At 44.8% G+C, this 12,703-nt stretch overlaps 1 protein-coding gene across 1 annotated transcript in view; it reads left to right on the top strand.

The window, feature by feature from the left end:
* Positions 1–1,433: 1,433 nt before the first annotated feature.
* The window catches only part of LOC111960200 (neurexin-2-like), a 180,318-nt gene continuing 169,048 nt past the window's right edge, over positions 1,434–12,703 (top strand). The window contains exon 1 of the mRNA XM_070437810.1: positions 1,434–2,845. Within this exon, the coding sequence (XP_070293911.1) occupies positions 2,143–2,845 (703 nt within the window). The 5' untranslated portion in view covers positions 1,434–2,142. The remainder of the gene's footprint in view (positions 2,846–12,703) is intronic.

The raw sequence follows: 12,703 nt of genomic DNA, 5'->3' as shown, positions 1-12,703 counted from the left end.
ACATAAACACGGTTGGTTTTCTAGAGCACGTGCATTCATGCAATGGTGATTTATTGATAGCTGTATTGCTCACTGATTTTTAAAAGTCAAGTTATGTATTTAGAGTAAGCGTTCTATTCTATGGCGCTTCATGCACTGTGTTTGGGAGCAATTGTATTTGGCAGTTAAGGATGGAGCGAGGCGTTTTGAGCGGCTGTTGACGTACACCCGGTAGGCTATTAGTAAATCATGCACATGAATGTTGAACTTCATACCAGACATATTCAAATTTTTCACCAGTCTCGACTTCCAACAGAGAAATCAGCAGTAGGGAATTGCATGTTTAGGACATTCATTCGAGTAGTCGATGTCTCTGAGGAAACGTGATTTGTATATTTCCTCTACAAAGCAGATCCTCAAATGAACGATTGTAATGCTTATTTTTCATACACTTTTACTACTATACTGAACAAAAATATGAACGCAACATGCAATCATTTCAATGATTTTACTGAGTTACAGTTCATATAAGGAAATCAGTCAACTGAAATAAATTCATTAGGCCCTGATCTATGGATTTCACATGACTGGGCAGGGGCACAGCCATGGGTGGGGCTGGGAGGCCATAGGCCCACCCACTTGGGAGCCAAGCCCACCCACTGGGGAGCCAGGCGCAGCCAATCATAATGAGTTTTTCCCCAGAAAAAGGAAATACTCCTCCGCTTCATCAGCTGTTCGCAAAGGCTGGTCTCAGATGATCCCGCAGGTGAAGAAGCCATATGTGGAGGTTCTGGGCATGCGTGGTTACATGTGGTCTGCGGTTGTTAGGCCGGTTGGACGTACTGCCAAATTCTCTGAAATTACGTTGGAGGTGGCTTATGGTAGAGAAATGAATATTCAATTTTCTGGCAACAGCTCTGGTGGATATTCTTGCAGTCAGCATGACGATTGCACGCTCCCTCAACTTGAGACATCTGTGGCATTGTGTTGTGTGACAAAGGTACACCTGTGTAATGATCATGCTGTTTAATCAGCTTACTGATATGCCACACCTTTCAGGTGGATGGATTATATTGGCAAGGGATTACGAACAGGGCTGTAAACAAGATTGTGCACAACATTTTAGAGAAATAAGCTTTTTGTGGGATCTTTTATTTCAGCTTATGAAACATGGGACCAACACTTTACATGTTGGGTTTATATTGTGTTCAGTATACGTATGCTACTACTACTACTACTATTATAATAATAAACCGATATGCATGTGTGTCAGACTGTATTGGAACCAGGGTCTCCTGTGTGCCACAAGACTAGTCATTCGCTAATGCAAATCTTCAGGTCTCGTGCAAGGTTACTCATCACATGAGTGTGGTTCACGGAAGCACCTCAGTTAAACAAAGCACCAGGTTTACATGTGGTCTAATAAAATGTCTCTGTCTGTGTTCTTCCAGATCCATGACTGTGTGGACAATGAGGGGACCCAGACCAGCCTAAGCTGTGGTGGACCAACCAGAGGCTTCAGGAGAGGAAGGGGTTGACGCCATTGGAGTCATGAACATACCCTGCTGTCCATGTAACACCAGACAGCTCTGACACACTCCTCCTCAGTGCTCTCTCTACCTCCCCTTTTCCCCCCTTTCCCGAAAACAAAATCTCTGAACACGTACAGACAGACAGTATCTCTTGCCACAAAATTGACTTAGTTTTCCTAAAAAGCTATATCTGGATTCCAAGGACTGGGATTTCTATTTGGAATACGGAGTTTAGTTGAGGGACGGAACGTTGTGTTAAAATTATCGGAATTCCCCCTGCCAGTCCACCGTCCTCGTTTTTCCCTGTGAGTCCCAGAGGCATCAACCAATGGAGAGACGGAGAAGAGAGACAGGATAAAACAGCCGAGAAATAGAGCAAATCCAGAGAACTGCTGAATCGGCAGGGTAGGAATCTGGAATTGGGTCCTGTGAGGGTTTTGCTTCTCCCACACTTTCCCCAGCCTAGAGGACTCTCCGTAGCGAGTGCCAGACATAACAACCATTATTTACACTTAAAAAACAAACAAAAACCACAAAGACAGCTGCAACTACGCTAGGCCGAGCTACGTCCCTGTGTGGAGGATTTGAACCAATAGGAAGACGATAGGGATTTAGGATTGGGATCACAACCATGACGAGGGGGTTGAGGTTTCCCGCATGGCCCCTGGCGTTCCTCAGTCTGCTGGTGACGACCCGGGCGCTGGAGTTCGGCGGGGCCCCCGGCCAGTGGGCCCGCTACGGGCGTTGGGAGGCGGGCTCGGTGGGCGAGCTGAGCTTCAGTCTGAAGACCAATATCAGCAAGGCCCTGGTGCTCTACCTGGACGACGGTGGCAACTGCGACTTCATGGAGCTGCTGATCGCCGGCGGGCGCCTCCAGCTGCGCTTCGCCATCCACTGCGCTGAACCCGCCACCTTACACATGGAAACCCGGGTCAACGACGACCGCTGGCACATGGTGCTCCTCACACGCAACTTCCGCGAGACCCTGCTCATGGTGGACGGCGAGACCAAGGTGGCGGAGGTCAAGTCCAAGCGGAAGGAGATGGCGGTGGTCAGCGACCTGTTTGTGGGCGGCATCCCGCCTGACGTGCGCCTCTCAGCCCTTACGTCCAGCACGGTGAAGTACGAGCCCCCATTCCTGGGCCTGATCTCCAACCTGAAGGTGGGCGAGATGCCCCCTACCCTGCTCAACAGCCAGGGCATCCAGAGTGACCTGGAGTATCTGTGCACCAAGCAGAACCCCTGCTTCAACGGCGGCTTCTGCTCCATCCAGTATGGCGAGGTGCACTGCGACTGCACACACACCCGCTACAAGGGAAAGTACTGCAAGGAAGGTGAGACCATGACCTGGCTGACTAGCTAATACCTTTTTTTTCCCGAATGCTCCTTTTTAGCATGGGTCTAGCAACTGTGGTGAATGCATAACCAGGACATCTCAGTCCATGTTGGTTTGGTTTGGCTCAGTACTAGGAAAACCCCCTTAGCATAAAATAGGTAAGAGAAAGGCTTGCTAACATACTGTACTGTCATCATCTTCTTCAAAGCAGTGCAAAGCAAGTAAGCCCCCAGTGATAATGTGTATGTATTATTCTAATGTAGTATTACCTTTGACCTTTGGAAGGATCCCATACTACACTCTTAGAAAAAGGGGTTCCACAGTTTTTTGGGGCTTTCTCCATAGGAAAACCCTTTTGGGTTTCAGGTAGAACCCTCTGTGGAAAGGGTTCTAGATGGAATCCAAAAAGTTTCTACCTGGAACCAAAAAGGGTTCTTCAAAGGGTTTACATTTGAGTCATTTAGCAGACGCTCTTATACAGCTAGGTGGGACAACCACATAACACAGGCATAGAACGTATTTTTTCCTCAATAAAGTAGCTATCAGTAGAGTCAGAGATGGGTGGGGGGGTCAATGCAGGTGCTGGTTTGGTTTTATAAAAATGTAATTGGGGGGTGGGGGTCGAGGTGAGGAGGATTTTTTTAAGATACTGTTTGAAGAGGTAGGATTTCAGATGTTTTCAGAAGATGGGCAGGGACTCTGCTGTCCTAGCTTCAGGGGGAAGCAGATTCCACCATTGGGGTGCCAGGAGAGAGAAGAGCTTGGACTGGGCTGAGCGTGAGCTGCCCTCCCTTAGGGGTGGGAAGGCAAAGACCAATGTTCCCTCAAATTGTTTTCATCACTGAGCAAATATCAGGTTTGCTGAGCGCAAGTTCTGTGCAACTTCCAGCGCGCGTTTACTGACAACACTGAGGCTGTACCCGCTTTAAGTTAGTTTTAACAGTGGTCAAGTAGGCTACTGTGACTACTACCATCAAAAACAATGGAGAAAATGCATCCCATAACATTTTAACATGGAAATAGCTGTTCTATCATTCAGCCTATTGTAGCAGCCAATGTGTGGTGTTCAATGTAGGCCTACATTTCATGACTTTTGAAAAAAACATGCAGGGGTTGACATTAACCTGTTTATCGACTTGTCCTTCAGACAAGGAGGTGACTGAAAATATTGTTTGATGCAGCATTATTCCCATACCATTATTACAGTGAATCAGACAAATTATGATACCCTCTGCCTATTGGCTACTGGTTATTCAAGCCTCTCTCAAAATACAACACTGCCCCTTTAAGACAAAAAAAACTCTCTTTATCTGACTTGCTTTCCAAAGATGTCTAGAAATGCAAACGTTTTGTGCTCTTCTAGGAAACAATCACTCCCTTATTGCTGACTACAAATTATCTATAACTGGGCTAATAACTAACTAGCAAAGGATATGTACAAATGTGCACATGTCGCTACATGTAGCTCTCGCTTTGATCTCAAAACAAGTTCATAAACAGATCACTGACTATTTCGAATCCCACCGTACCTTCTCCACTGTGCAATCTGGTTTCCGAGCTGGTCACGGGTGCACCTCAGCCACGCTCAAGGTACTAAACGATATCATAACCTCCATCGATAAAAGAGAGTACTGTGCAGCCGTCTTCATCGACCTGGCCAAGGCTTTCGACTCTGTCAATCACCGTATTCTTATCGGCAGACTCAATAGCCTTGGTTTCTTAAATGACTGCCTCGCCTGGTTCACCAACTACTTCTCAGATAGAGTCCAGTGTGTCAAATCGGAGGGCCTGTTGTCTGGACCTCTGGCAGTCTCTATGGGGGTACCACAGGGTTCCGACTCTTTTCTCTGTATATATCAATGATGTTACTCTTACTGCGGGCGATTCCCTGATCCACCTCTACGCAGACGACACCATTCTGTATACATCTGGCGCTTTGGACACAGTGTTAACTAATCTCCAAACGAGCTTCGTTGCCATACAACACTCTTTCCACGGCCTCCAACTGCTCTTAAATGCAAGTAAAACCAAATGCATGCTTTTCAACCGTTCGCTGCCCGCACCCACCCGCCCGACTAGCATCACTACCCTGGACGGTTTTGACCTAGAATATGTGGACAACTACAAATACCTAGGTGTCTGGCTAGACTGTAAACTCTCCTTCCAGACTCATATTAAACATCTCCAATCCAAAATCAAATCTAGAATCGGCTTTCTATTTCGTAACAAAGCCTCCTTCACTCACGCCGCCAAACTTAACCTAGTAAAACTGACTATCCTACCGAATCCTCGACTTCGGCGATGTCATCTACAAAATAGCTTCAAATACTCTACTCAGCAAACTGGATGCAGTCTATCACAGTGCCATCCGTTTTGTTACCAAAGCCCCTTATACCACCCACCACTGTGACCTACCTGTATGCTCTAGTCTGCTGGCCCTCGCTACATATTCGTCGCCAGACCCACTGGCTCCCGGTCATCTATACGTCTATGTTAGGTAAAGCTCGCCTTATCTCAGATCACTGGTCACGATAACAACACCTACCCGTAGCACGCGCTCCAGCAGGTATATCTCACTGGTCATCCCCAAAGCCAACACCTACTTTGGCCGCCTTTCCTTCCAGTTCTCTGCTGCCAGTGACTGGAACGAATTGCAAAAATCGCTGAAGCTGGAGACTCATATTTCCCTCACTAACTTTAATCATCAGCTATCTGAGCAGCTAACCGATCGCTGCAGCTGTACATAGCCCATCTGTAAATAGCCCACCTGTAACGGCTGTCTTCCTCCTCCTCAGACGAGGAGGAGTAGTAAGGATCGGAGGACCAATGCGCAGCGTGGTACGTGTTCATGCTCTTTATTAAAACAATCGAACACTGAAACAAAACAATAAACGACACGTGAAATAACCAACCGAAACAGTTCCGTGTTGGAACACACAGACACAGAAAATAAACACCCACAAAACACAGGTGGAAAAAGGCTACCTAAGTATGATTCTCAATCAGAGACAACTAACGACACCTGCCTCTGATTGAGAATCATACCAGGCCAAACAAAAAAAACAACATAGAAAAACGAACATAGATAACCCACCCAACTCACGCCCTGACCATACTAAAACAAAGAAATAACAAAAGAACTAAGGTCAGAACGTGACACCACCCAATCTACCTACCTCATCCCCATATTGTTTTTATTTACTTTTCTGCTCATTTGCACACCAGTATCTCTACTTGCACATCATCTGCTCATTTAACACTCCAGTGTTAATCTGCTAAATTGTAATTACTTCGCTACTATGGTCAATTTATTGCCTACCTCCTCAAGCCTTTTGCGCACACTGTATATAGACTTTCTTTTTTCTATTGTGTTATAGACTGTACGCTTGTTTATTCCATGTGTAACTCTGTGTTGTTTGTGTCGCACTGCTTTGCTTTATCTTGGCCAGGTCGCAGTTGTAAATGAGAACTTGTTCTCAACTAGCTTACCTGGTTAAATAAAGGTGAAATAAAAATTTATAACATTTAAGAAACACGCGCATCTACTTACGACCGCTCATGCCGTAAACACAGTCCAGTTCAAAGTGAATTGCACAGATCCATATATGGCGATGGTGTATTTGCATATAGGCCTGCTGCAGCTCTGATTGGTTATGGCGCACCGGTCTGTGTAGAGTCCAGGCCTGAGTCATGCATGTCAATGCAATATAATCCTCATCCAATGTGTTCTGCCTACAACAAAACCACTTGCATAGTTAGTTTTGCCTACTAAGACTTGCAGAGTTTGTTTTGGTATGTTGCATTAAATATTGCGGGTTGATTCAATCACAATTCCCACAGTAAAGGGAAACATTGATAGCGTTAACTAACAGGGAAAACTCTGAACTTCACTCAACTTTCTAATCTCGTGCTTTTCTGCCCACGCTGATATTTATTATGCGCGGCAGTCCCAGGGGAGATGTGCACCCTTACACAGCTTTGATGGAACATTGGCCAAGAGACCTGAGGTAGCAGAACAGAGTTCTCGGGTTGGGGTGTAGGATTTGAGCATGAATGCTTGTAGTGGATGCACGCTTCGACTGTAAGCCAGTGGAGTGAGTGGAGCAGCGGGGTGACATGAGAAAACTATGAAAGGTTGAGAACCAGGTGGGCTGCAGTGTTCTGGATAAGTTGCAGGGGTTTGATGGCACAAGCGCGGAGCCCAGCTAGCAGTGTGTTGCAGTAGTCCAGAAGGGAGAGGACAAGTACCTGCATTAGGACCTGTGCCGCTTGCTGTCTAAGTTGTTGTCATAGTCAGATGTTGTAGAGCATGAACCTGCAGGAGTGAGTCACTACTTTGACGTTTGCAGAGAACGACAGGGTGTTGTCCAGGGTCACGACAAGGTTCTTTGCGCTCTGGGAGGGCGACACTGTGGAGTTGTCAACCGTGATGGAGAGGTCTTTGAGCGGGCAGGCCTTCCCCGGGAGGAAGAGCAGAGCCGTCTTGTTGAGCTTGAGGTGGTGGGCCGCTATTCACGTTGAGATATCTGCCAGGCACGCAGAGATGCGTGTAGCCACCTGGGTGTCAGAAGGGGGGAAAGAGAAAAGTAGTTGAGTGTCATCTGCATAGCAATTATAGGAGAGACCATGTGAGGATATGACGGAGCCGAGTGACTTGGTGTACAGAGAGAAGAGGATAGGGCCTAGAACCGAGCCCTGGGGGACACCAATAGTGAGAGTACGTGGTGCAGACACAGATCCTCTCCACGTCACCTGGTAGGAGCGACCTATGGGCACAGCCGAAGAACCCTTTTAGGTTCTATACACTGTAGCACCTTTTTTTCTAAGAGTGGAAGCTAGTGACTCACACTTTGAGAGCAGGCCTGTGTGTGATGTCTATATTGTGGGAGAATGTATTGTGGAATATAGGCCAATCTTCTCTTGGCACAGACAGAGATGAGTGTGATAAATGAACAGAAACAGATGGAATGGAGGTTCTCATCCTTTTGTTCTCTGGAGAAGGAGGTCGGGGAAACATGGTGCAGGTGCACGATACAGGCTGTTGCAGCTATTTCTCTGTCAACGTTCCCATCTTTTAACTGATAAAGGAGACAGGGTTGTTTGTAGCATTTGATTTAGAAATTTTACTGAAAAAAAAAATGTAAGGTATATTTTTGGGGCAAATTATGCTTTATTTGATGGAGGAGAGACAGTGGGAAGTAGAGTTTTTGCTGAAATAGCAGTGGGCCAGATTTGAACCCATGCTGCAGCGGTCTATGTGTTCCAGAGGCAGCGGTTAGACTGTGAGACCACTGTAGGCCACAAGATTAGAAATGTTTTGGATGTTGGTGTTGTAATGTATGGCCTATATTTGCGATTAGTAAAGCTATGCATATTAACATGGCGGGATGTAAGCAGCAAAGGTAAATGTTTACACTTAGCTCCCTTTTCCCTCTCTCGCTTACCCAATCTCTCCATCGCTTCTCTCTCTCCTCCATCCCCCAAATGTAATTTCTCCCCCTCTGTTGCTCTCTACACTCACCGCCATTTGCTTTTGGAATCTGTTCCTCTCCTGTCAGCTTATGTCAAACTCTGTTGACTGTAAATCTCTGCCGCTCCTATCACTGACACATCTCATCGCCTGATTCATCTGTGTTTTCCCTCTCCTCTGTTTCTCTTCTCTCTGTTATTTCTCTCTCTCTCTGTTCATCCTGCAGCGATTCCTCTACCCACCTGATATCTCTTCTCTCTCTTCAAGCTATCTCTGCTCTCCATCTCTCTCACCCCCACCCCTTCCGCCTTTCTCTCTCACTCATTCTCTCACTCCCACCACTTATCTTTTCCTCACCTTTACCCGCTGTCAGCATTTCCAGATCCCCCCCCCATTCCCCTATCTCGCTCTCTTTCTCACTATCTCTCTCCCTCTGTCCGCCGCTCCCTTGCGCTCTCTTGCACCACTTATCTACCTCTCCCTTCACCCTGTCTGTATCTCCGCCTCTTTCTTTCTCGCTCTGTTTCTCATTCTGTATGCATCCGTCTGTGTCGTTGGCATTTGTACAACTTTCCTTGTTCGTTTGCATTTCCAAACAGAAGTGTTTATACACATATATGTGTAGTTATTTCACTACTAACACAAAACAAGCCTGCATTTCCCCGCTGTTCTTGACAGTATTATTATATTCAGAAAGCTAACTGCTTCTGGTGATCATCTATAATCAATGGGGCACAGAACTCCTCCAATGTACAATATGATGAAATGCCCTGTCATTTGGGAGATCAGGTAAACTGTAGTCAGTCAGTGTGCATGTGTTAACCCGATTTTTTGGGGGGGGTATACGTTTATCAGAGCTGAGCTTCACCAGAGGTGATGCATTGGATGTTTCAAGTAATGCGGATGTGGCAACTGCATCATTTTTGGAGATCTGAAGTAGGATATTTGAAAGTCAGCATTTAGGCTGTCATTAATATTAAAGTCCAGCACATCGAAGTCATCAAAATGTGCAGGTTTTCACTGTCAGATCACAATGTGTTTGATGAACTGTTAGTGTGTGTGTGTGTGTGGAATTGACCAACCTCATAAGCACACACACACACACACAAAGACACACTTTTTCATCTCTTGCTAGAGGAGGGCTCTGTCTTTGCTGTTTGCCAAGACCTCGAGAATTCCAAATGCAACCACTGCTGGTCTGGTCTGGGCACTGGTCCGACAGTCCCCGCTCCCTCTCTTCCCCCTTAACCTCTATCAGTTTTTCTATTTCTCCATCCCTTTCATTTCTACCTTTCTCTCTCTCTGCTCTGTGTTAGATTGCTTGTGTGTGGTTGCTGAGAGCAGATACAGCCTGGCTCTTGGCTAAATTGAGAGCGGAATACCAATGTGATGCCACTGTGACTGCAGGAAACATTTGTCCTTTTGAAATGGATTGAGGAAAAAGAGATGGGGTAGAGACGGAGATAGAGGAAGAGAGCGACAGAGCAAGGGAGGGATACATATGAGAGAGAGAGAGAGAGAGAGAGAGAGAGAGAGAGAGCACATGAAAAATATATTCATTGTGTCTGTGTTAATTTATTTCAGAGCTGTTCTTTGGTTTGAGCAATGTAAATTGGGTCATTATTCCTTAGCGCCAGGGCAGTTGTGTATTTGTTCCTTTTATCTAACACGCTGGTGAAAATGTAAAGGTCTCTCTTTCCCTCTTTTAGTTGGTTTAAGGCATGTAATGGCTTTCCTAACCAAGGCAATTTCTGTCTGTGTTAGCTCGGCTGTGAAAATAAGCCATGTCAATGAACTGCTTCCGGATTTTGTTTTATTTCTTTTTTTTAATTTAACCTTTATTTACTATTGGGTACTGAAGGGAGTTTAACAGAAACACAGAAGGAAATGTGTCAACACACTTGTATCTTCCCAGAAGTTCATGTGTTCATATTTCAACAGATGGAAAACGCAGTAAAAAGGTTAACATTTCCTGAAGAAGAGATAACATTGATTGATTTTGTGTTGTGCTAAATTTTTCTCCAGTCAGTTAATGATCAAGAATGTGTGTCGAACAGAAAAACAAATCAGCCTATAACAAAAGTTCACGTTTCAGAAAGTTTATTGAGCGGGAGAATGGAGAAAAAGGGGGTGGGTTGGATCTGCTGCCATCATCAACAGTCCCATTGGTACCTTAGAACTGTGCCATTATTTCCCTCTTCCTTCCTGTCAGTACATCTTACTTGAGCTCCAGGTCTGGAAGCCGCCAAGCTTTGATGTAGTTGTCAGAAGATACCAGAGAGAATGTGGGCTGACACAAAGACATGGCTTTCAAGTCGGAGAGAAGGAATGGAACGAAGAAGGAAACACATTTTGATACTTAGAATCATAAAACCATATAATACTCTTACATGTAATGCATTCTGTTTCTAGTGTGCACGCACGTTCATTGCCCTTCCTGGTAAGCAATGATTTTCCGGCGTTTCGAGCATCGGAGGTTCTAATTAAAAGGGGCTGCGTGTCACCTGTACGGGCCGTTGTTTTTATAATTGATGATGACCCTGGCCTTTCTCCAGTATCACCCCCATCGGCAGCGCCAGCTCTTTGGAGTCCACAGTCTCACTACGCAGGGTTATTAGAGGTTAAATGAGCTATGGCAAAATGGCCGCCCTGATATTAATACCTTCCCTCCATTTCCCATAACTGACCTAGAGAAAGAATGAAGCGTAATATGTATAGGCCCTGTGCTATAGTGGAGGGAGAGTCTGCTAGATATTGTAATGCGTATATTGACCCCCCCCACACTTATCAGAAGATGATCGTGATCATTAAATCATCATTAAATCTGCCATTTGTTTCCTTAATCAATGATAATGTGGAATATAGTATCTGTTTAAGAGCAGGATCCATAGACAGTCAGGCCGGTTGTGTCACATTTCAAGGTTTGTTCGCTCGATAATCAAAGGGTGTTGCTGTAATTGCAAAATATAAAATCCTATTTGTTGTCTGCTGAAGTGAAACAGATTATGGCCTTGCATTAAGTGCCTGTGCATTGTCAGAGTGGGGGAAAGGAAGTGTCTGGGGGATTATTGTGCAATTTCCATAGATGTCATTAGCATTATGTTTATAGATTCATGGTCAAATGCAAATTGGCAGGAGATGAGCTATATTTACCGTTTATTATTCAAAGGAAATACTCTATCTGGGCTGAAAAAAGTTTTTGTGTGAAAAATATTTGGAGGATATACAAAAAGGGAGAGTGGGATAAATTGAGCCATTTTTTAAACATTCCGCATCACTACGTCAAGGGAAATATAGTGTTCTTTCTAACAAAGATATAGTGCATACATATTCTTCAGGATGTCGTGTATCACTGGGAATAATCAGAATTCATCTAAACATAACAGTTTTGAAAACATAGCTTGTCCAAAGGATATGGGGTAAGTTGAGATCAGGGATGGGGTAGAGTAAGTGGGTTGTGGTGTCCTGTGACAGTGGGCGATGGTGCTGATAGGTCAAAGTTTAATTCATTGAATTCAGATATACTCTAGATCTCTGTTCAATATCACTTCAGTTGCCTGACGACTCAAACTGAATTATTCCGCTGTTCTATCATTCGCTACATACCTCAGTCTGAGACTGCCATCATTGAAGTTATTTCTGGTGACTTCAAAATGAGGGGTGTCGTACAAAGAAAAGTCATCAGCGATTGGATCATCTCTAACCAATCAGATTATCAGCCGATGACAAATTTAATAAATGCCGCTTTGGCCCAGCACATCAGTTTCTGGGGCCAATCAGAAGGTCTAGAATGTTTTTCAATTCTCGAAATCATCGGGGAGGTACTCAGGTTCAGACTCACTTCAGAGAAGAAACTAACGTCCATGGGCGTGGCGTAGCGTTTGGCCGGAGCAAGAGTTTGGGTAACCAGTCAACCTGTCATTCAATAAAATAAAAAGAATAATCCCTTGCTGCTGCTCGAATGGACTTCTTCTCTTCTCTCACGTCCTTGGCTGCTCTCTCAAGAACCTCAAGGGGGACTAGACCCCTGCTTGTTTTACGTCTGTAAACACAGGGCATGATGATGTCTGCTCAGTGCATTTTCATTGTTCCAATGCATAAAACTGACTAAATGTAATCACCATTTGTATGGGGTATGGTGGCCATAGGCTCAACATACCCCAAGGCAAACATTTAGGTATAGGACCTCATATTGTAGCTTATAGAGACCGCTACTGATGTAAAAAAAAATAAAATAAAAAATAAAATGATCTACTTTGGTTTAGATCCAAGCATCAAGAAACTTATAACACCATAAATTCATTTGATTTTGTGAAAAATTGCTTTTTGGACCTATCTTGCTTACCACTTTTCCCATGTAGTTTCTTCCTCCACAGACTCCATTAA

This window comes from Salvelinus sp. IW2-2015, linkage group LG37, assembly GCF_002910315.2.
Source record: "Salvelinus sp. IW2-2015 linkage group LG37, ASM291031v2, whole genome shotgun sequence".
In the NCBI taxonomy this organism is placed as follows: Eukaryota; Metazoa; Chordata; class Actinopteri; order Salmoniformes; family Salmonidae; genus Salvelinus; species Salvelinus sp. IW2-2015.
The sequence above is the reverse complement of the archived record's forward strand: the minus strand, read 5'-3'. Positions and strand labels throughout refer to the sequence as shown.